The sequence below is a fragment of the Balaenoptera borealis genome (genome assembly GCF_965194805.1).
Source record: "Balaenoptera borealis genome assembly, chromosome: 20".
Classification (NCBI taxonomy): Eukaryota; Metazoa; Chordata; class Mammalia; order Artiodactyla; family Balaenopteridae; genus Balaenoptera; species Balaenoptera borealis.
In genome coordinates, this window is record NC_138879.1 from 37,113,340 (window position 1) to 37,135,600 (window position 22,261).

At 37.1% G+C, this 22,261-nt stretch overlaps 3 protein-coding genes across 13 annotated transcripts in view; 2 read left to right on the plus strand and 1 right to left on the minus strand.

Moving 5' to 3' along the window:
- Positions 1 to 20,772, plus strand: part of RPS6KB1 (ribosomal protein S6 kinase B1) — a 52,585-nt gene extending 31,813 nt beyond the window's left edge. For 2 of the 4 annotated variants that reach the window (XM_082372038.1, XM_082372039.1), the window contains exons 14-15: positions 2,544 to 2,656; positions 3,584 to 5,199. In XM_082372038.1, the coding sequence (XP_082228164.1) occupies positions 2,544 to 2,656; positions 3,584 to 3,821 (351 nt within the window). In that variant the 3' untranslated portion in view covers positions 3,822 to 5,199. Of the gene's footprint in view, positions 1 to 2,543; positions 2,657 to 3,583; positions 5,200 to 20,432 lie in introns of those variants that run through there. The other 2 variants (XM_082372040.1, XM_082372041.1) reach the window with 2 other exon arrangements.
- On the minus strand, positions 293 to 21,485 carry RNFT1 (ring finger protein, transmembrane 1). 4 transcript variants are annotated; one of them, XM_082372073.1, is made up of 9 exons: positions 20,779 to 20,932; positions 19,038 to 19,495; positions 18,769 to 18,845; positions 17,516 to 17,616; positions 15,134 to 15,287; positions 14,350 to 14,508; positions 13,618 to 13,683; positions 10,691 to 10,792; positions 293 to 1,925 (listed from the first exon to the last, which is right to left on the minus strand). In XM_082372073.1, the coding sequence occupies exons 2-9, from the start codon at positions 19,438 to 19,440 to the stop codon at positions 1,815 to 1,817; spliced, it is 1,173 nt and encodes a 390-aa protein (XP_082228199.1). In that variant the 5' UTR covers positions 19,441 to 19,495; positions 20,779 to 20,932; the 3' UTR covers positions 293 to 1,814. The 4 variants fall into 4 exon arrangements, with proteins under 4 accessions (XP_082228199.1, XP_082228198.1, XP_082228196.1 ...); XM_082372072.1 differs by lacking the exons at positions 293 to 1,925; positions 20,779 to 20,932 and adding exons at positions 9,311 to 10,211; positions 21,210 to 21,485; XM_082372070.1 differs by lacking the exon at positions 293 to 1,925 and adding an exon at positions 9,311 to 10,211 and having other exon boundaries at positions 20,779 to 20,931.
- LOC309618397 (uncharacterized protein) overlaps positions 20,784 to 22,261 on the plus strand; it is a gene marked incomplete at its 5' end in the record, with an annotated part of 132,484 nt that continues 131,006 nt past the window's right edge. For all 5 annotated transcript variants that reach the window (XR_014238447.1, XR_014238448.1, XR_014238449.1 and 2 more), the window contains one exon: positions 20,784 to 21,091. Coding sequence is in view for 2 of the 5 variants with exons in the window: in XM_082372099.1 (XP_082228225.1) it covers positions 20,784 to 21,091 (308 nt within the window). The remainder of the gene's footprint in view (positions 21,092 to 22,261) is intronic.

Sequence of the window (22,261 nt, forward strand, 5' to 3'; positions counted from 1 at the left end):
TGGAAGTTTTTTTTCTTCCTTATTTGTTTCTGAGTTCACTGGATTTGTCACTAACTTAATTTTCAAACTTTTTAAAAAAAATAATGCTCTCAGTATAACACACCACGGTAGTGTTGTATCTTTGGGGGTGGAGGGTCAGTTCTAAAGTTAGCATGGAATACAAAAATTGTGTATGGGCAAAATAACAGTTAAGTCACCATAGTACAGTATGCTTTTGAGTAAACAACATTGAATAGTAATAATTCTATAAATGTATGATTATATGGTGATATAAGAACATACATGCAAAATATAATTTTATAGCATTTTAATTACATAAGAGGGAAAGATGAACGCATGTTGTTAAATTTATGTCAGCATGATGCAAAGTTACTGTATCCCCCTTAGTACAATCTCTTATCAGTTAGGGAAGTAGGCATGATTCATTTTAATTGTGTCATTGCTTTCTTTTTTTCTCTCATGATGTGGAATTTTGTTTTCTACTGATGTGGAATTTATACCTTTGATTTAACATACAGACCTTTTCTTCAACTGGGCATTACAGAGTTTTAGCTAGTTTGACAATTGTTTTCCCCCATAAAAAAAAAAGTCTAGAAACACCTTACTACAAAGAAATCCAGAGTTGTGGTGGCAAAAGTTATGTATCTAAGCTTTCATTCCATTTAAAGTATTGCTGATCTTTTTATTTGTTTATTTATTTATGGCTGTGTTGGGTCTTAGTTGCGGCACGCAGTATCTTTGTTGAGGCATGCAGTATCTTTCATTGTGGCACGCAGGCTCTTCGTTGTGTCATGCAGGCTTTTCTCTAGCTGTGGCGTGCGGGTTTTCTCTTTTCTAGTTGTGGTGCGCAGGTTCCAGGGCACGTGGGCTCTGTAGTTGTGGCGCGTGGGTTCCAGAGTGCAAGGGCTCTGTAGTTTGTGGCACGCAGGCTCTCTAGTTGAGGCGCACAAGCTCAGTAGTTATGGCACGTGGGGTTAGTTGCCCCACGGCATGTGGGATCTTAGTTCCCTGACCAGGGGTTGAACCCTCATCCCCTGCATTGGAAGGCAGATTCTTCACCACTGGACCACCAGGGAAGTCCGTGTTGAGCTTTTCTTAATTACTTAAATTGGCTAACTAATGAATACAAGAACAATTCATTTGTTAGGTTGTAGCCAGAATTCTGTACACAAAGTGTATCTGTTTTAAAATTAATTTAAAATAGTAACAGCCCACTTATCTGGAGATTGTGGCTGTAGTAACTTCAGTTCAATTAATATTTCAATTCCTATTAGAATGCAAGGAAATTCAAAGATGATTAAGGCACAGTCTGGTCCTCTTGGTAGTTATAGCTTTAGCCCACAAGAACATGTGGGGAAATGGCCTTCGTAGTCCACATGTAGCTGTCACAACAAAGCATATGCTCTACAGAATTGCACCTTACTCTTTAGGACTTCACCCAGAGCCTTATTGAATCTTTTTATTATAACTCAAATGCCTACTCATAAGTGACAAGAATAATAACTAGAAGGGAAGATAGGTATAGGATTAACTGTTTTGGGGGGTTTTTTAAAATATTTATTTATTTATTTATTATTTATTTATTTATTTTTGGCTGTGTTGGGTCTTCGTTGCTGCGCGTGGACTTTCTCTAGTTGCGGCAAGCAAGCAGGGGCTACTCTTCGTTGTGGTGCATGGGCTTCTCATTGCGGTGGCTTCTCTTGTTGCAGAGCATGGGCTCTAGGCGCACGGGCTTCAGTAGTTGTGGCACGTGGGCTCAGTAGTTGTGGCTCACGGGCTCTAGAGCACAGGCTCAGTAGTTATGGCGCACGGGCTTAGTTGCTCCGCGGCATGTGGGATCTTCCTGGACCAGGGATTGAACCTGTATCCCCTGCATTGGCAGGCAGATTCTTATCCACGGCACCACCAGGGAAGCCCAGGATTAACTGTTAAAGGGATAAACATGAACAGCAAGATAAATGACAGCTGGTAGCCTAATAGCAAGGTCCAAGAAAGAACTAAAGCTAACAAAATTGCATTACTGTCTCTTAAAATTAAGTTTTCACAATGCTGACCCTTATTCATCAGGAAAATCTGAATCTATCCATTCATTGGTATAAAACCAGAAAGATCACATGTGCCAAGTTAGAGAATTCTATTTTTACTTTGGCCTAATAATGAGAAACTGTTTGGGGGTGATAATCTTAGTTGCTTATATGCATGTGGCTAGAAACACTAGAATTTCTTTGCATTTATCTTCGTATTTAACATCTTAATGTAGAGCCTACATTTTCCTGTTTTGTTCTACTCCTTTCAGTAGAGTGAAATTTTGTTTGCTGGCATATGGGGCTCAATAGAATTCTGCTCTCTGGAGGTCTGTGCCTCAAGAAATGACTGGAAAGAAGGTAACGGGGTGTGAAATGAGATTGAGGAGATTGGATAATATCCACATTGGTGATTTTAGGTGTACATCATTGTCCTGGTGTGTCAGAGATTGAACCACCACATTTTCTTGATGTATATGACAAAATCCTATTCTGTAGTCCACTGTTACTGTCTTTCAGGGTTTTACATATGTGGCTCCATCTGTACTTGAAAGCGTGAAAGAAAAGTTTTCCTTTGAACCAAAAATCCGGTCACCTCGAAGATTTATTGGCAGCCCACGAACACCTGTCAGGTATTCAGACTTATTCTTTTTTTTAACCTGGAAGAGCATTGCTTAAGAAATTTATGCCAAGTTACATAAATGGAAGATCTGTCATTCTCTTTGACATAAGCACAGCATCTACACCTTCTAATATTGCAAGTGACTAGTCTGTGACTGATCAATGATAATATGCTATATAGTTTACCTCCCCTCCTGAAAATAAGCCGTTACACTGGAAAGTGTACTCTTTAACCATTCATTCAACATTTATTGTGTACCAGGGGTTGTGCTACATTCTGGGGACACATGATTAAGACAGGAATTGTCCTTGTCCTGATGAAGCTTACTATTTAGTGAGAGAGAGTCAAAATAAAGAAGGAGATAAAATAATGTAATTACAAGTAGCGCCAAATGCTATGTGAAAAAAAAAAATAGAGTGTGGTACTAGAATGCAAAAAATAACAAGGGGACTCCTATTCATGGAGAAATAGCTAGCCATACAAAATACAGAAATACAAGGATGTTACAGGTAGAAGAACAGCTCATGCAAAAGCCCTAAGGGAGGAAAAAACTTGGCCTTTTTCTTGGAAATGAAAGGCAGGTCAACATTCCTGAAGTGTGGTGAGCGAGGAAGAGAATGGCAAAGGTTTGGAGAAATATTTTAAATGCAATGAGCAGCTGTTTTAAGTGGGGGAGAAAATGATTTTTTTAAAAAAGTAAGTATCATTGATGGTTTTATGAGGGCAAGTAGAGAGGTAAAGGGACCAGTTAGGAAACTAGCAATTAGTCTAGGGGAGAAATGGCTCAACTTCTGCTTTTGTGCTAATCCACACAAAAATGAAATTAAATGAAAAAAAAAAAAAAAAGTCACATTACCCCACTCCCTTTAAATGTAAGGGAAATGTTCCTTGTTGAGATAGTACTTGAGACGAATGACAGCTCTTCCTTGTCTTAAAGCCCTGTCAAATTTTCTCCTGGGGATTTCTGGGGAAGAGGTGCTTCAGCCAGCACGGCAAATCCTCAGGCGCCTGTGGAATACCCAATGGAAACAAGTGGAATAGAGCAGATGGATGTGACGGTGAGTGGGGAAGCTTCAGCACCACTTCCAATACGACAGCCGAACTCCGGGCCATACAAAAAACAAGCTTTTCCCATGATCTCCAAACGACCAGAACACCTGCGTATGAATCTATGACAGAGCAATGCTTTTAATGAATTTAAGGCAAAAAAGGTGGGGAGAGGATGTGTGAGCATCCCGCAAGGTGAAACAAGAAGACTCAAAATGACAGTCTCAAAGAGTCAGTGTCATTACATAGAACACATTGGACAGAGGAAAAATAAACATGGATTTTAAAAAATCAATCAATGGTGCAAAAAAACTTAAGTGAAAATAGTACTGCGGAACTCTTAGGCACATCAATTAATTGATTCCTAGCAACATCGTCTCAACCTATCAAGGATTTTCATGTTGATGGCTCGAAACTGACAGTATTAAGGGTAGGATGTTGCTTCTGAATCACTGTTGAGTTCTGATTGTGTCGAAGAAGGGTTATCCTTTCATTAGGCAAAGTATGAGTTTGCCTGTAATACTTGCAACTAAGGACAAATTAGCATGCAAGCTTGGTCAAACTTTCCAGCAACATGGAATCAAAGACGAAAGAAACTTAACAATTGATGTTTTACGTGCAAACAACCTGAATCTTTTTTTATATAAATATATATTTTTCAAATAGATTTTTGATTCAGCTCATTATGGAAAACATCCCAAACTTTAAAATGCGAAATTATTGGTGTGAAGAAAGCCAGACAACTTCTGTTTCTTCTCTTGGTGAAATAATAAAAATGCAAATGAATCATTGTTAACCACAGCTGTGGCTCGTTTGAGGGATTGGGGTGGACTTGGGGTTTATTTTCAGTAACCCAGCTGCAATACCTGTCTGTAATACTAGAAAAAAAAAATCTATTTAATCATTTCTACTTGCAGTACTGTTATGTGCTAAGCTTAACTGGAAGCCTTGGAATGGGCATAAGTTGTATGTCCTACATTTCATCCTTATCCTGGGCCTGCATTGCACTGGAAAAATATCGCCACCTTATACCAGTATTTGGTTCAAGACGTCAAATGTGTTCAGCCTATGGCTGAAGAAGGACAGAAGAGAGGATAAAATGCATATCGAGGGCGGCAAAGTGAGAGAGAGGAGGGAGATCCAGGGGAAGAGGGTGTTGCCACGGTCCACCCTCTATGTCTAATCTCTTTACAGCAAATTGGTAAGGTTTTAAGTTTCACTTCTTTTTACTGTTTTTGGTGTCTGCCTTCCTTACATTTTTTCCTCAATGGTTTTAAAAGGAAAAAAGGTATTTTTTTTTCCTATATTGGGGCTACATTTTTTGATTGTAAAAGTATTTGATGGCCTTTTGATGAATGTCTTCCACAGAAAATAAGAAAACTCAGTGGCTTAATTTAGGAAACATGTTAACAAAACACTATGTTTTTGAAAATTGTAACAAAGTCTACATAAGTGATTTACAGGTACAAAGAATAAAAATAAAGGTAACTTTACCTTTCTTAAATACTTCCTGCCTTAAAGAGAGCGTTTCCATGACTTTTAGCTGGTGAAAGGGTTTAATATCTGCAGAGCTTTATAAAAATATTATTTCAGTGCATACTGGTATAATAGATGATCATGCAGTTGCAGTTGAGTCTTACCACCTCTTTTTGTTTGTCTTTTATAATGTCTTCAGTCTGAGTGTGCAAAGTCAATTTGTAATATTTTGCAACCCTACGATTTTTTTTAAATAGATGCTGCTTGCTATGTTCTCCAAACCTTTTTGAGCCATAGGATCCAAGCCATAAAATTATTTATGCATGTTGAATTCAGTCAGAAAAAAGCTTTGCTTATTTAAATGGCGGTTCGAGTGAGATAAGATGAAATCCTATGACATTAAGCAAGAATAGAACCATGAAAAATGATTGGAAATATACCTTTTCAATTGTGGCAATAAATGAAACGATTGATAACAGCTCATCTTCGGACAGAAAGCCTTTTTTTCTTTTTAAATCATTCCCTCTAGACCTCCTCTTCCCTTATTGCAGCAGTCTACTGAGAACTTTATAACTGTAGCTAATAAATTAGAAACTAAATAATGGTAAGGGCAGAAATTGTACTTAAAGTGCAGGTCTTTGTTCTCTGACAGTTTATGATGTCTGAAAAACAGAACCCAAAAAGCTATGGTGATTGTACAGGCTTCATTTCCGACTGTAAATGGCTTGTACTACTCTGATACTTGTTTTCAAATGTGTTTACTAACTATAGTGTTGACTGCCTGACCAAATTCCAGTGAAAGTTTTACACCAAAATATTCCTCCTCAGTCCTATTTGCTAGTAACATTTGCACTGTGATTGGCTGGCTATAACCACCCCATAGTTAAACCAGTTTCATAATTAGTACTGCCAGCAATAGTGGCAAACACTGTAACTTTCTGCATAAAAAGTATTAATTGCACACTTACCATTCACACAAATGTTTTTCAAACTTAACATTCAGTGAAGTTAATTTTCTATACTGTGGCAAGTTTATTGAGAAATTGTTTCATAAATGGATATTCCTACTATGACTGTGAAAACATGTCAAGTGCCACTTTAGTGTCACAGACAGAAAGCACACACCTATGCAATATGGCTTACCCTATATTTATTTGTAAAAACCCAAGCATAGTTTAAAAATATATGTCAATAATACTAGTCTTGAGTTTCTAAGAAGGTTCTTTATGATTATTCCAGGTAAGTGTATAAAGAGATTAAGTGTTTTTCTTTCATCACTTGATTATTTTCTTTAAAATCAGCTATTACAGGATATTTTTTTATTTTATACATGCTGTTTTTTAATTAAAATATAATCATTGAGAGCTGAAGTTTACTAATTTTGATTTTATAAGGTTTGTAGCATTACAGAATAAACTGGGATTTATAAACCAGCTGTGATTAACAATGTAAAGTATTAATTATTGAACTTGAACCAGATTTTTAGGAAAACTGTTATTTCTTTTTCCCCTTTATGGTCTTAACTAATTTGAATCCTTCAAGAAGGATTCTTCCATACTATTTTTTGAGATAGAAGGTAATTGGGGGGGAAGAATGCATGTATGATACTCCATAAATTCAACACTCTTTAAGAAATAAATGATTATAAATAAACTGCATCTTCAATAGTATTAATATCCCAAGCCTTGGATTTTATATTTAATATAGGACCTACCTATTTTGGTTACTTAGTCATATGGTTCCTAGCTTATAAGGGCTAGATCTAAGATTATTCTCATGAGAAATGTTCAATTTATGCAGAATGGATTTTGAGGCTGTGGAAATGGTTAATTCCTCAAATAAAAACATCAATGTCCAAACATCTACCTTTTTTCATAGGAGTAGACACTAGCAAGCTGGACAAAATAATCATAAAGTATTTGTTCCACCATGACCTGTGGTCTGTTGCTGATTGATACAAAATTCTTCATGTGTGATTCTTAATTTACCACTATAGCACAAGTATTATATCAGTGGATTATCTAAAGTAACATTTGAAAGATGGGTTCATCTGTGTTTGCTCTTTAAACTATTATTTTTTTTCCTACCCCAAGTTGGCTTTGCATCTACCAGAGTAAATTCTTCAGCTGCCTTATTAGGAGTGCTTTGAGGGTAACACCTTTTCTGCTTTTCATCTTGTGTTTAGTTTACTGTATTAAGTATTTGATTTCAGATTGAATGAATGTAAATAGAAATTAAATGCAAATTTGAATGAACATAAAATAGAAGTGATTTTTTTTATTATTATTATCCTAAGATAGGAAGAAATAACTATCAGGTGCACATGTGGTTTCAATAATTTTTCCCATTAACATGCCAGATGTGTTCAGATTCTCATATTTAATAAACTATATATGTGAAGAATGACAGTCATAAAACTTTTTGTGGAGAAATTGAAGCAATTTAAATTTATAACAAGTTTTAGTACTGATTTTATATTAGGTGTTAAACATCTGTGATTTCCAAGTTCTGTCAAATAGTAGAATTGAATTGGTTGCTTAAAAAAAAAGAAGTTCATGTGAAAGCCAGCTTCACATAAAAACAATGGAAGACTTTCTTGTGCTAACATACAACAGTTTTTCCAGCCACATTTGTCAACTACATTTCTTGATGTGAATGAACAAAATAACATAGTGGACAAATCTGTTTTTAACTAATGTCTCAATATCTCTACTGTAAGATGGGTGTTTTGTGTAAACCACCTCTTATTTATGAGGTAATTCTATCACACTTGCCAAGATGGTTTCTCTACAGAAGTTCTCAAACGTACTTTTTTATAAAACATAGTAGTGACTCGATGTTGATAAAACAGTCTTTTAGAGGATGTGATCTGAATTCACAGAATAAATGGGGTTTGAATCCCTATTCCTGTTTTTGAGGTGAAGGAATAAAAATACAGAAATGCTTCTAGTTCATCAATGTTACTAGTGAATGGCAAAGCTCTCCTGTTACATTTCCCTCCTTTTAAATTCATATGTGAACTGCTTTCTTGTTTGTTAAAAAAACAAAAACAAAAAACCCCACTGTCCACCAGGGACTTCTTTTGTTATTCAGTCATATTAAGAAACAAAGCTATCCATATGGCCATAGGGTAAGTAAGTGTGGTAAGTAGGTATTGTATTAGGGCTGAAGTAACCCATGTGGTTAAGATGTTATTCTTATGTTTTTATCAAGAAGTCAGCATATCCTTCACACCCAAATTCTAATCTCAAATTGTCTTTCTCACTTATCCCCTGCTGTATACCTAAATAACAACTATTAGCTTCACCACAGAGTTAGGAAGGTGATTTAAGGCCAAGTAAGCCTGTTTTTTAGTATTTGCAGTGGTTCTCAAAGTAGGTAACATAGTTAAGTATTTCATCCTGAATGAACAGGAACAGTTGCACTTATAATCTAGCAATATTTACTTGGGGGAGGAAAGTTACAGGTTAATGTTCTTTTGTCAGTTTGGGTGGCCATAAGGCATGAAAAGTGGTTTAACCTGTATCTGGTTGGTCACTATCCTTATTAATCCAGGTTGGTTTAATCTTTGTCTTATCAGCACTGCAAATTTGTTTTCTACCTCTACCTCGTAACTTCTACTTCCCACCACTATCTTTTTCTTGTGTGCAAACTGATAGATGGTAAAAGAGAAAATGGGCAGAGGCCTTGCATCTAAATGTAGATAATAACCAGTCCTTTGGATTTCTGTTATAGATCCATCCTCCCTTAGAGGTTTCATAGTGAGAGAGAAAGTGCCTCATTCTCTTTCCACCACCCTGCACAAATACCTGTAGACAAACAAACCACACTCTCCAAAGCTTTTGTTGGCCTTAGTGCAAGCTTTAATCTCCCAAGTAATGGTGATTCAAGCATGAGATTCCAAAACTCTCTGGAGAAGACTAGTTATACGGGGAAATCCTTTTTTTTTTTTTCTTTTTTTTTTTGGCCACGCACCATGTGGGAGCCTAGTTCCCCGACCAGGGCTCAAACCCACGCCCCCTGCATTGGAAGTGCGGAGTCTTAACCACTGGACTGCCAGGGAAGTCCCAAGGAATTCTTTTCTAAGTGTTTGAGTTGGTCTTGTTTGTCACTCTATTCAAATCATCAGTGAAGCCAGCTGTTTGTAATCCATGTGAATTATTTTAATAATTCAAGAAAGTCCATGGCACTTTCCAAAAAGCAAGATCATGAACATTAAAGCTGATGGCAGGATTGTATGTATGAAGTCCACAAAGAAAAGGAATTTAAATCATCTGTTCTCAATGACTGCTAATCACACTACAGAGAATAATACAATATTAAAATATTTCATCCTCAGTAAATTAATCTTCCTTAGAAAAATCTGATTGTACAGGTAAAATATAGCATTTAGAGCTTTCATTTAAAAATACAAATTTTATGAAAAATTTCAGAATTTTTAGAATGGGAATTATAAAAGTCAATGTTAAAGAAAATTCTACTTTCAGGTAATGTGTATCTTAAAATATTACGAAAAATATTCTTTATTCCGAAAACAGTGTCAGGAAAGAATACCTGAATTCTTCTAAAACCACTAGTTCTAGTTATCCGATTGTCATTTTGGTAACATTAACAAGAAAACACATTTACAATTTAACACTGCAATCATCTGTCAAATAATTAGGATAGAATAAATGCTGCATATGCATTATGTTGAACATTACTTATATATATTTTTAAATATAGGGTTCTTTCATTTAATCTTTTGATAAGCTGGACTACACACTTGTCTTATTATAATATTCTAAAACCATTTGGAAACATTTTCCTTAACTTCCAACCCTGAAAATCCATTCTAAAGTCTTTACCAATAGTCACCGTAACCAAATAAAATTAGTGGTTTGTGGCCTTAATATTAAGTTTAGAACTTAATATATTTGAAGGTGTGATGAAGTGGCTCCGTCTTGCCATTTGTTTATATGGTCTGAAATCACAGTTCTGCACAGCGGACATGTTTTCTCTCTGTTAAACCATAAGGTAATGCACTCTTCACAAAATATATGCTGTAAGGGAATTAAGAACTAGATTTTATAGTTGATAACATTTCAATTTTAAATCCATCACATTGCAGAGAATCATACTCTTCAAGTATAATGACTAACAGCTTAATAAAGTCTTCGAGGGTTACTGGAATAAAGTACAGGAAAGGGCCTTATACAATCCAGTAACAAATGCTGGTATTATTCTAAAAGACTAGTATTCAATTATTAAAAATAGTCTGTTTTCCAGTCACTTTGGTATCCAGTCTGCCATTTGAATTTTTTTTTCCCCTTTATGCACTCCTCTACATAAAAATCATTAGAACTAAGGGACAAGATTTAGCTAACCTACCAAACCCCTAATCACAAGTAAGAAATTAGTAGTATGTGCCCTGAATGCTACTTTCTGCTGAATAGTGTATATTTCCCTATAAGTAACATAAATGTGACTTTTGCAGGTCACAGAGAAGTGCTGTATTGAGGTTGCTTAAAAATACAGTTACCTGACAGATGAGAAGAATTGGCTTTTGAAATTCAGCTTGACATATTGAACAAATATCATCCACATCTGAACACTGTCTCTTGCTGGCAGCCACTCCGTAACTCTATAAAGACAAGAAGTTATGTTCCTACAAATTTCTTTCTTTTCTGTTCCTGAAATACATAGATGGTACTGTATTTCTCAAATCTCTAAGGAACTAGACATTTGAAAACCTCCCAAAGGATATAAACATTTCAGAGCTGAACTATGTATGCAGAACGATGCCTGGATGGATCGCATCAAGGTTAACTCACTATGTAATACATAATAGGATATTGGAAGATTGTTAGATTCACTGGATTCCCAAATAATGACAGTGCTTCAAATTCAAATGGCTTAAGAGACTAAGCGATCTGAAATATAACACAGCATTATGCAATCTATATTCATGTACTATGTGACCCAGTACTGCCAAATTGAGCCCACTTATTCCCTATGACACTGGTTCAAAAAAGTCAATCCAGAGCTTGGCTGGCTGAATGTAACTCATGTAGAGACTACTTTAGAAATTGGTTTCTGTGCTCCACACTGGAGATTGATTCAGTAGGTCCAGACATACCAGGATGTAACTCAGGAATCTAATTCTTGAAAGCTCTCAACATGAGTTCAATGTGAAGAAGGTTTGGGGACCACTGAACAGTGTCCTGCCACTAAATCTAAAAATAATTTTAATTATCATCCTTACTTATCACAAAAGTCGGAGAATTTAGTACTAAGAAAGAATGGTAAAATTTTACAGAAGAACTGTAATTGCAAAATGTCACTTGGGTAGAGTTATACTGTCAAACTGAAGAATAACACAAAGCTTTGCATTTCCTTAAGTCCTAAAAAAAGTTTCTGATCTCTTTAAGATCTTAATAACTTCCCTACCAAATTCAGTAGAATTTAGTCATTAACTAGATGTGACAAAATGTTACAAATGAGATCAGCTTTCTGTAGAAATGATGTAGAAAAGGTGGCTGAGGAAAAGAAAGAACACCCAAGTTTCAGTCATGGTAACGAGAGCAAAAGCGTGACTTGACTCAGCAACCTGAAGCTGTGACCTAAACTTCTTGTTATCGAGGGTTAACAAAATCAAACTAAGACTCAAAGGATAAAAACATTGAAAATTAAGATTTTTTGAGATTGGTCATGTTAAAGATTCCAGAAACAAATTGAGATACTGATGGATGATCTTGGTGCCAATTTCCCTTCAATAAATGTCATTTAGCAGAGTACACTGCAGATATGTATGCTGACAAGCTTTTAAAATAGCACTCTTGTCTGGCACTTTGCAGACTCCCCTCAGGTGAAGACATCCTGATGATGATTGCCATTTTCAGGGCAACATTAAGGAACATGAGAATCCCAGGAATAAAACAGAGTGGACTGTGATAGTCTCTTTATGCTTCACAGAGAAAGAATATCAAAAGTATTTCAGCTCAAGCCTTACTAGATTAATTACTACAGCAAAGTGGCCAATACATAACTGAATAAACTCAAAAGCTGAAGTCTCAATTTTATTGTATCTTATCTAAAGAAAGAAGTCTGGGGCTTCCCTGGTGGCGCAGTGGTTGAGAATCTGCCTGCCAATGCAGGGGACACGGGTTCAAGCCCTGGTTTGGGAAGATCCCACGTGCCGCGGAGCAACTAGGCCTGTGAGCCACAATTACTGAGCCTGCGCGTCTGGAGCCTGTGCTCCGCAACGAGAGGCCGCAATAGTGAGAGGCCCGTGCACCGCAATGAAGAGTAGACCCCAACTTGCCGCAACTAGAGAAAGCCCTCACACAGAAACGAAGACCCAACACAGCCAAAAATAAGTAAATAAATAAAATTAAAAAAACAAAAACAAAAACAAAATTGACTATAAAAAAAAAAAATTTCATCTCAAGCCTTACTAGATTAATTGCTACAGCAAAGTGGCCGATACATAATCAACTGAATAAACTCAGAAGCTGAAGTCTCAATTTTATTGTATCTTATCTAAAGAAAGAAGTCTGAATAGGATGCAGCAAAACTTAATACATTACTGTCTTCAGGAAAGGGTGCCCTGGCCAGTTAGTTTACTCCACTTTGTCGGTATAATCCTGTTTTTTTTTTTTTTAAACATATTAGATTGGCATTCTTGTACGTCAGATTCCCCTGAGTCCTGACCACATAATTGTTAAGTACCTAATGGACTGCAAAACTGAGAATCAAACTCTGAAATCCGGTTATCACACTTACATACTGAGAACTTCTGAGGCTACTAAATACCAAATGAGCTATTTATCATTTGGGCTATGACACCCTTTTTCTGCAGTTTGTTGCATCAGTAGGATCACATAATAAAGTTATAATTGACATTGGAGTCTCAATTTACTCTTAAAATTGTTTTGTTATTGTTAAATTTACTGTTATTGTCATGAACTTATTTGTGCATACAGAACTGAGTATTCGGGAAATTTTTCCAGTAAGAAAATTTCAAGGGACATGATTTTTGGTAATAAGCTTTCTTCATATACACAATAAATTATAGTATAAGCACTTTCACAGAAGCTGAATAGGAGTTAATGAAAATACACAAAGCTACTATTTGTGGATTAAAAAAAGGAAGAGAAACAAAAGTTCATAAGATTTTTAAGGGAATGTTTATAAACCCTTAAGAACGTCAAGTGATTTGTAAGTGCAAGAGGCAAACTCAAATATATAAGTACTTCATCAACTATCAGGTGGTTGTCAATGTGCAAGTTAAGAAACTTATCACAGAAACAAAACCTCTATATCATCACAGCCCCAAGTGCCAAAGTACAAGAAATTTTTCTAAAAAGCCATGTAATTATGAAATCTGCATTTGTAAAATTGCTGAACTAAAACATTTTTATAATGAAGAAAGATAAAAAGTGTTTTTTCTGATTAAAAACTACTTACTGGTCGTGTAAAAAATATTTGCAAAACCCGTCTGAAAGTTCTCAGATGTCCAAAAAAGTCCAGAAGCTGAAAGAGAAAATAATTCATTTATTCAAAGAGCCTTATCTGCTAAACTCAAGAGATCAAAGCTAATATCAAATACTGATATTAATTTTATGCTCATTGCATATCACAACTAATCATTTCATTCTAAATATATTTAAAGTCCAATTATGGAATATTTTACTCAATTTATCAATTTCAGCCAACTCTTAACCAAAATGAAGTACATCTGAATGCCCAGAATTACAATTTGGTCAAGACAAATATAAACTTAACTAAATCAAAGGCAAGGCAATTTTATCTGGTTCACATGTCCTTAACCTATTTAACGTTTCATAAAGTGATTGAGGGGAACAGGCATAGAGGGAACAGGACAAGATACTCCACTAGTTTGAGAATTATGTGTATGACAGATGCTACTGTAGGGGATGGGTACGTTCTGTTGTTCCCCTCCACCTTAGATAATCCATGCTTAGAGGTCCACTCCCCCAGTAAAATCTGAGAACCACTGGATTAAGATACCTATTTCCATTTCTCCATTTCTAAGTAGATACAGAATCTGCCATTACTTCAAACTAGTGATACGAAGATAAACTATAAAATATATAAAGAGAAAAGCAGTCATACGTAAAATATGTAAACAGTATTATATGAATCATTATAAATGATAAGATTTATTATGTTACCTACTTTTAGTATGAGGTAGAGTAAAGCCAGCAATATCCCAAGACTCCATCTAGTTACATTACCAAACTCCCCATAGCTTATAAGGTAACGAAACCAAACTGGTACGGGGACAAAAGTTCGGTAAAACTGACATAATTCTTCTAAAACCATATACCAATAACCCTAAAAAGGAAGAAAAAAGAAAACAAATAGAGCCACTCAAGGTACTTACATGCACAGTGCAAATACTTCATATTGGGCTGAGAACATCATGGGTATATGGCACAATAACAACTATAAAATTAATCTTCATAATGGTAATGGTTATGACTTGTCGACAACCTCAACTTGGTTCTTTAGATATTACAGTTACTGGTCTGTTTTCAAAGAATTTCTAAAGAGTGACAGTGAAAATGTTTTATGTATAATAAAACATTTTGCTGATTATAAAAATTTAAAGTTTTCATTGAATATGAAAAAACACTGAATAACTGCCTAAGTCAGTTATCAATTATCAATTAATAATGCCCTGGAGGAAAACAGAAGTATAAATGTATATTTTCCCATATATGATGTGGGGACTCATTTTTAGATTATTCCAAAGCAAATATAATTGATTTTATTGGAATAGATTAATATTTAGGTTCAAGTCTTTGACCAAATAGCTGCCAGTCTGAGATAATATAGATAATTAAAATTAGGTTACTGAGCAAACTGAAAAATTATAGAAGGAATCATTTAAGCAAAGACTAAATAGCATTAATATGGTCTGCTAACATCTTTCCAATAAAACATATTACTTTCTTACCTTGGATTTAAAAGGCATGATGAAAGAAGGCACCAATAAAATAAGGCATTTTAAGCCCATGAAGAGGAATTTCAGAATGAAGTCTGTAATTCCAACAATCCAAAGTACGTCCCAGAAGCTCGAATAGTCCAAAGTAGGATTTAAAAAAATTAAGCTACCAAGAGAAAAACATCAAAACTTACCAGAGCAACATAAAAAGATAAAAGTGTCAATGGGGGTTCTAAATTTGCTACCAAATATTTTACTTTAATTTGATGTGTAAAAAATAAGAGTTTGGCAAGATGCTAGAGTTCATGTAAATAGAATGGAAGATCATTTTGCTTATTTTAAAGAGACTTTTTAGGGACTTCCCTGGTGGCGCAGTGGTTAAGAATCTGCCTGCCAACGCAGGGGACATGGGTTCAAGCCCTGGTCTGGGAAGGTCCCACATGCCGCAGAGCAGTTAAGCCTGTGAACCACAACTACTGAGCCTGTGCTCTAGAGCCCACGAGCCACAACTACTGAGCCCGCGTGCCACAACTATGGAAGCCCACATGCCTAGAGCCCATGCTCTGCAACAAAAGAAGCCACTGCGATGAGAAGCCCACGCACTGCAAGGGAAGAGCAGGCCCCGCTCACCACAACTAGAGAAAGCTTACACGCAGCAACGAAGACCCAATGCAGCCAAAAATAAATTTATAAAAAAAAACTTCTTAAATGTTTGAATTTCAAATCTTCCCTCCGTAAAGAACGAGTCTTCCTAACTTGTCATGATTGATATCTTTCTAGCCTATAATCTAAAAAACTCACAAATACTCGATATCTGCCAATCTGTCTTCAACCAACTCCTGTCAGGAGTCTAACCCCTCCTTTCCACTGAACTGTTTTTGTCAAGATCACCAACTCCCTCCCTCTTGCTAAATTCGAAGGTCACTTTTTCCCCCTCTTCTCTCCTTGAAATATTTTCTTCCTAGACTTCTGACACCACTCTCTTCTAGTTGTTCTCATATGTGACTGATGGTTCCTTTTTTTAAAAAATTTATTTATTTATTCATTTATTATTTTTGGCTGCATTCGGTCTTCGTTGCTGCGTGCAGGCTCTCTCTAGTTGCGGTGAGTGGGGGTTACTCTTTGTTGCGGTGCGCGGGCTTCTCATTGTGGTGGCTTCTCTTGTTGTGGAGCACGGGCTCTCAGTGCATGGGCTTCAGTAGTTGTGGCACACGGGCTCAGCAGTTGTGGCTCGCGGGCTCTAGAGCACAGGCTCAGTAGTTGTGGCGCACGGGCTTAGTTGCTCCGCGGCATGTGGGATCTTCCCGGATGAGGGCTCGAACCCATGTCCCCTGCGTTGGCAGGTGGATTCTTAACCACTGCGCCACCAGGGAAGTCCCTGATGGTTCCTTCTTAAGTCTCCTTTGCTGCTCCTCCTCTGGCTAATTGTGGGCATGTCCAGTCCTGGGCCCTCTCCTCTGTCTATACTTTCTTTCCCTGGTTAGTCTTGTCAAGTTCCTTGGTTTTTAAATATCAACCATATGCTGATAACACCAAAATTTACAGCACTGACCTCTACTCTGAGCTCATGACAAATATCTGTAATCACTTTAACAGTTCTACATGGCCTCTCAAACTTAACATGTTCGAAACAAAATTACTGATTTTCCCTCAAAACCAGTTCCTTCCCCAGTCTTTCCCAGCCCAGTAAATGGCACCACCATCCAGCCAGTTGCTTAGACTAAAAAAACCCAGTATCATCCTTGATTCTTCCCCCTTACCTACTCACCCAATCCAAACCGAGTGGTACTGGCTACACCTACAAACTATAGCCCACATTTGTCCACATCTCTCCAACTCCACTGAAACCAGGACTTCTAATTATCTGATTAAAGCTGAAAATTCAGAACACTTCCATCTGACATGGAAACTTATCAACTACTGTCCTTTAGCAAGTCTTCTCCTTCTAGAGACAAAGATCAAGTGTTCTTATCACACATACACACAAGAAGGTAACTAAGGGAGGTGATGGATATATTAATTAGCTTGATGTGGTAATCATTTCACAATGTATACATAGATCAAAACATGTTGTATATTTTAAATATATACAGTTTTTATTTATCAAAAATAAAAAACCAAAAAAGATCACCAACAACAACCTAATGGTATTTAGTAACTACTGATTATATAAGTAAAAATTTAAGTATCAAAAATTAAGTATTTATTAAGCACTTGCTATGAGGCAAGGCACTGGGTATAAAAATGTGACTAAGTCACTTTAAGCTCTCAATCTTGGAAGGAGACAGATAGGTAAAAATTGAACTCTAAGTATGTGCAAGTAAGATACATGCAAAGTGCTATGGAGTATACGATTACATAAAAATGTGATTGTGCACTTGGACCTCTAATTACCTGTAATAAAGTGACTGAGAATGAAAGGTGTAATATAAAAGAACAGAAGATCCTGCTAAGAATACCAGTAACCAAGCACACTGAATCTTTGAGCACCTTTCCTGAAAAATAAACAATTTTATAATTTGTTACTTTGAATTATGCCAGAATTTTAAATATCATTAAACTATTTTACTTTAATGACTAATTTATTAACTTAGAACATTTTAATAGATTAATTTATCTTAATAAAAATATAGAATATTTGTTAAATTGTACATCATCACATTCTATTTTATATACCTTTAGTGAAGAAAACAAAACACATACTTAAACAGATTTTTAAAATACAAGTTTCCTCATTGTGTAACAACATTACCTATGTTTCAAAGCCAAATCTTCTACAAACTGACATAAAGGACCTACATAAATAAAAACTTTACTTCTGCAGCTTCCTATTTTTGCCTTCCCAACAAAACAGACTTTTAAAAACTGCATTTATGTTACCAGGGTTTATAAATATAATTTTAAAAATTCTCAATTCAATAAGAATTTAATAAAATAATGTTTTTAATCTCAGTTTTATAATTGTTTTAATTACTAGTTTAATTAAAAATTTTACTAGTTTTAAACCCTGAATTAAACTTTTATGGTTTGATAGGTTCTAACTACGAATTTTCAGGTCAAAATGTATGAACCTTTACACAGATATAACCCTTTAAAGTTGCCTGAAGGTGAAATTTTATAAACTAATCCTGTTTTCCCAATAATTTACATGAATAGGAATCTTTTATAATTTCTTATGGAAAAACTTCTTGGGTTTAGTTTTCTTTAAATAAGAGAAACCTAAATAAATAGTTCAATACCCATTTATTCAGTGTACGTTTTATTTAACTATTTTAAATCTTATAGTACAACAGTGAAGTTTTTAATGATGATTATTATTACTTAGTATGGTCAAACTAAAAACATGATAGCACTTGACAAATCAGATCAAATAGTGTGTTGTAAACCTTTTAATCCTTCTGTCTAGTTTTTCTTTATCAGGAACCCAATATACAAAGAAAATAAGGTGAATCAATTCAGTATTAGGACAGATCATTTATTCCAGGTCATTTAGATAACAACATTTAATGTGTCATGGATGGTACATTATGTCTACTTAAATTTATCAAATAAACTATCTTATGTTTATTCCTGTTTCTCTCAAAAATGAGTATATAATTCTACAGGGAGAAACATTTAATGATTTTTTAGTTGCTGGTTATACTTACTCTTAGAAAAACCTGATTTACAATGCTTCTGTTTGCATATATAAAAGTTGTAAGCAGCCCAATTCCAAGAGAAATTCCTGTTAGAAAATAAGTTCCAGTTAATTGAGAGGGAAAAAAAAGAGCTAACACGACATGAATTTAAAGGAAGCATATACAATTTTAAAAACTAAAATAAGAAACAAATACATAGGTTAAAGTAGATTACCAATGAAGAAAGAAAATTAGCTGCATATAGTAATGAAACAGCTCAATGTTTTATTATACCCTACCTGTTATATGCTGCATAACAAGTTTGACACCCAGAATCAAAATATATGGAAGACTTTTCTGCAACCACTTGAAGAGATATCGGAATTCTGAGAAGGAGCTACTACCATGATCTCCCGACTCCATCTCGGTATCATCAGGTTGCCTTGCTTCATTGTGGGAGTGACTCCGTAAGCGACTATGTACACATCCATGGGTACAGCTGTGGACACCTGACCTTATATTTCTGGAGCTTGGATTTTCAGCACATTCTTTAGGCATGGAGTTTATCTGAATATGAACATCTCCAGAATAAAGACAGGAAGCTTCTCCTGTCAATCTTGTCTGGACACACTGGGAGGCTGAGGCATCCTCACTGCCTGCAGCTCCTGAAGGGCTGTGCAGTGGGCTACAGTTGGCTTGCATGACCCCTGAATACTTTTTCTGTGGTCCAGATTTCTTTGCTTCAGGGCTCTGTCTCCTAAAAATCAAAGCGCAGAAAATATTCTAAGTGAACAGTTAAGTACAGGCAATATATTGCTCACTAGGAATAATTTATTCACTAAAGGAGAGGCTGATAGTCACAGTACATGAATTATTTCCAGGTTATCTAGTGCTTATTACTAGACTCCTCCATCTTCTCCCTTTATGCGAAGGCTCTGCTGCCCTAGGCAAACTATCCTTTAGGAAACATCTGCTACCAAAAAAGTTTAGCTTCAGATGCCTCCAGTTCTCTAATGACAGAAGGAACTAGCAAAATAGTCAAAGTATGGGTGCTCAGCAGATGTTAATAATATGAGTACTAGTAATCATACTACAACACTTAAGTACATTTACTTTGTTCAACTGGAGCAGTTTCATCTCTGAGGTAGATTCTACATCTAATAAGAGTATTTTTTTAATGTGTGGAAAGGTTAGGAAGAAAACATCAAATCTTAACTCCTCATTAAGTATCATCATGGAGAACTAATAATAAACATTTCATTTAGGTGACCTACAAATTTCGTTTTATGCTGAAACAGCTTTCCCAAAGCTAATAAAAAAGTTTCCAATAATTAATACCAAGAGTATTACCTTTTCCTGTCCCCCCACAAGGGTGTTACCTAAATACCTTTAAAATAGGAAGACATGGGGAGTCACCATGTAATTGCTAAGTGACTGTATTCTGAATAAGGATAATTACGTAGTCTGCACATTAAAAATGCCACCTTGGAGGGGAGGGGCGTCAGGAAAGAGAACACTGGCACGGAAAGATCCCTAAATGACGAGTGTGGGTAGCCGTCGAGGATCCAGCTGACGAAACGCAGAGGCTTTCTGCCGTTTCTGTAGGAGGAAGCTGGGGTTAACGTCAGGGCATGTTCCGTGTCATTCTATTTCATTCCCAGGTTTGGAAATTTTTTTTTTTTTTTTTTTTTCAGTTACTGTTGGGCGGTTTGGTTTTTAGTGCCACTCACTAGAGGCTTTCACTGATGCTCCAACGCCACGGCTGCTATTTATTTCCTCCAACCTCTGAAGACCGACGCTGGACGGGAGAATTTCAGCGTCTTTTTCCACAAATAAAAACATAGAACCCTCCCGCTTTCCTCCAAGTACGAGCAAGAAAGGGGAGAAAAAGGGAAGAAAAGTAAACGCAAAGGGCTCTTCCGGAATCTCCAGGACAGATTTTTCCTCCCACGTTCGACTTTCGAGTGCCTCAGTTATTCTCCCCAGAGCCCATTTCGCCGCGGCCCCTCGCCTCCTTCGCCCGCTTCCCCCAGGCCTGACCTCTCATGACGATGAGCGCACCGAGTCCCGGGCAGCGACTGCAGAAACAGCGGGAGATGCCGCCTCGAGGCCTTCAGTCAAGGCCATCACCTTCAGACCCACCGCCGCCAACTCCCGCCCAGCTCCGCGACGGCGGCGGCGGCGCGCGCGTTCCCGGACGTCCTCACGAGCGCGCGCCCCGCCCCCGCGCGACGCGCCGAGAGACTGGCTGCGACGATGGGGCGGGGCAGAGGCCGCCTGGGGGTGATGGCTGTGAAGAGGCGGCTGCGGCCGAGAAGCCGCAGCAGGCGTCTGCGTTAAACAATAAGCGAATGTGCGTAGGTTTGTGTAACCCGCCCCACGCCGGTTAGAGGTCTGGACGTTTTGAGGTTAAAAATGTTTTAGCCTCCGGAACCTGCCCTCGAGGGAGGAGCGTGCTGTTAGGTGCTCACCTGGTCCTGCCCCCGGCTCGCCTGGCTTCTGGAGGCTGCCCAGCGCTTTGGTCCCGCTTGGCTCGCGTCTCCCGGGGCCTGAGTTTGAGGAGCCACGTTGGCGAGGGGTCGGAGCGCCTCTGAGAGGGCTGGGTGGGACGGGAGCGTTCTGGTGTCGGCTAGCTCAGCTGACCTAGTTGTGGCTGGGCGGTGAAGTTTGAACTGAACTGGGTTTTCGTTACAATCGTAACGTTGCACTGTGAGAACCAGGCCCTGCCGAAACCTGAGGAGATTAGAATCGGAGAGAAGTGGGGGACGGTTTGGGAGGTGGGGGGGGGGTTGGAAGTAGAAGTTAGAGTTTAAAAAACTTGTCGTGTATGGGGTATAGGGGACTCTGTACTATGTTCGCTATAATTGTTAACCGAAAACTGTTCTAAAATAAAAGATTTATTAAGAAAAAGTTTAAACGAAAGAAACAAAGAACCTTGCCTCTTGGTCTCTAGCCAAAATATATTCTAAATGATACTTAATTGTATTCCATGAGTCTTCCCCATTCCCACAACCACCAATAGCCTTTCTATTTTGAACCTCAGGTTTTTTACCTTTAATTTCTAGAAATTGACGTGAAGTAAGTAACTCTTGGTGGTTAGGTCTTGAAATTAAAAATCCGTGCCACGCTCGAGGTGTGCAATCTTCCCTCACTAGAGAGGATAAATTTTCATACATATACACCCATGTCATGAGTTGAATATCTAGTGGGAAAAGTGATACTTTGTCTTTTTACTGGTCACTGATTTAGAACCATTCACAACTTTGCGCAAGTTAGTTTTCTGGTGTGTGAATTTTGAGGCTTCTTAATCATGAAATTATTTGCACCTTATTTTCTCCTATTTCAGAGTACAACTGAATCCACTGTTTAACCTGAATTAACCACTTTGAGGTTGTACTTAAATCATATTAATTTTATTACCAAACCATTTCCCTTGGTTAGAAAGGCACTCCCCCAGTCCCCCCCAACCGGTGTTAGATCTGCTTCCCCTTGTTAATTGAGATATTGCAAGATATTTACTTTT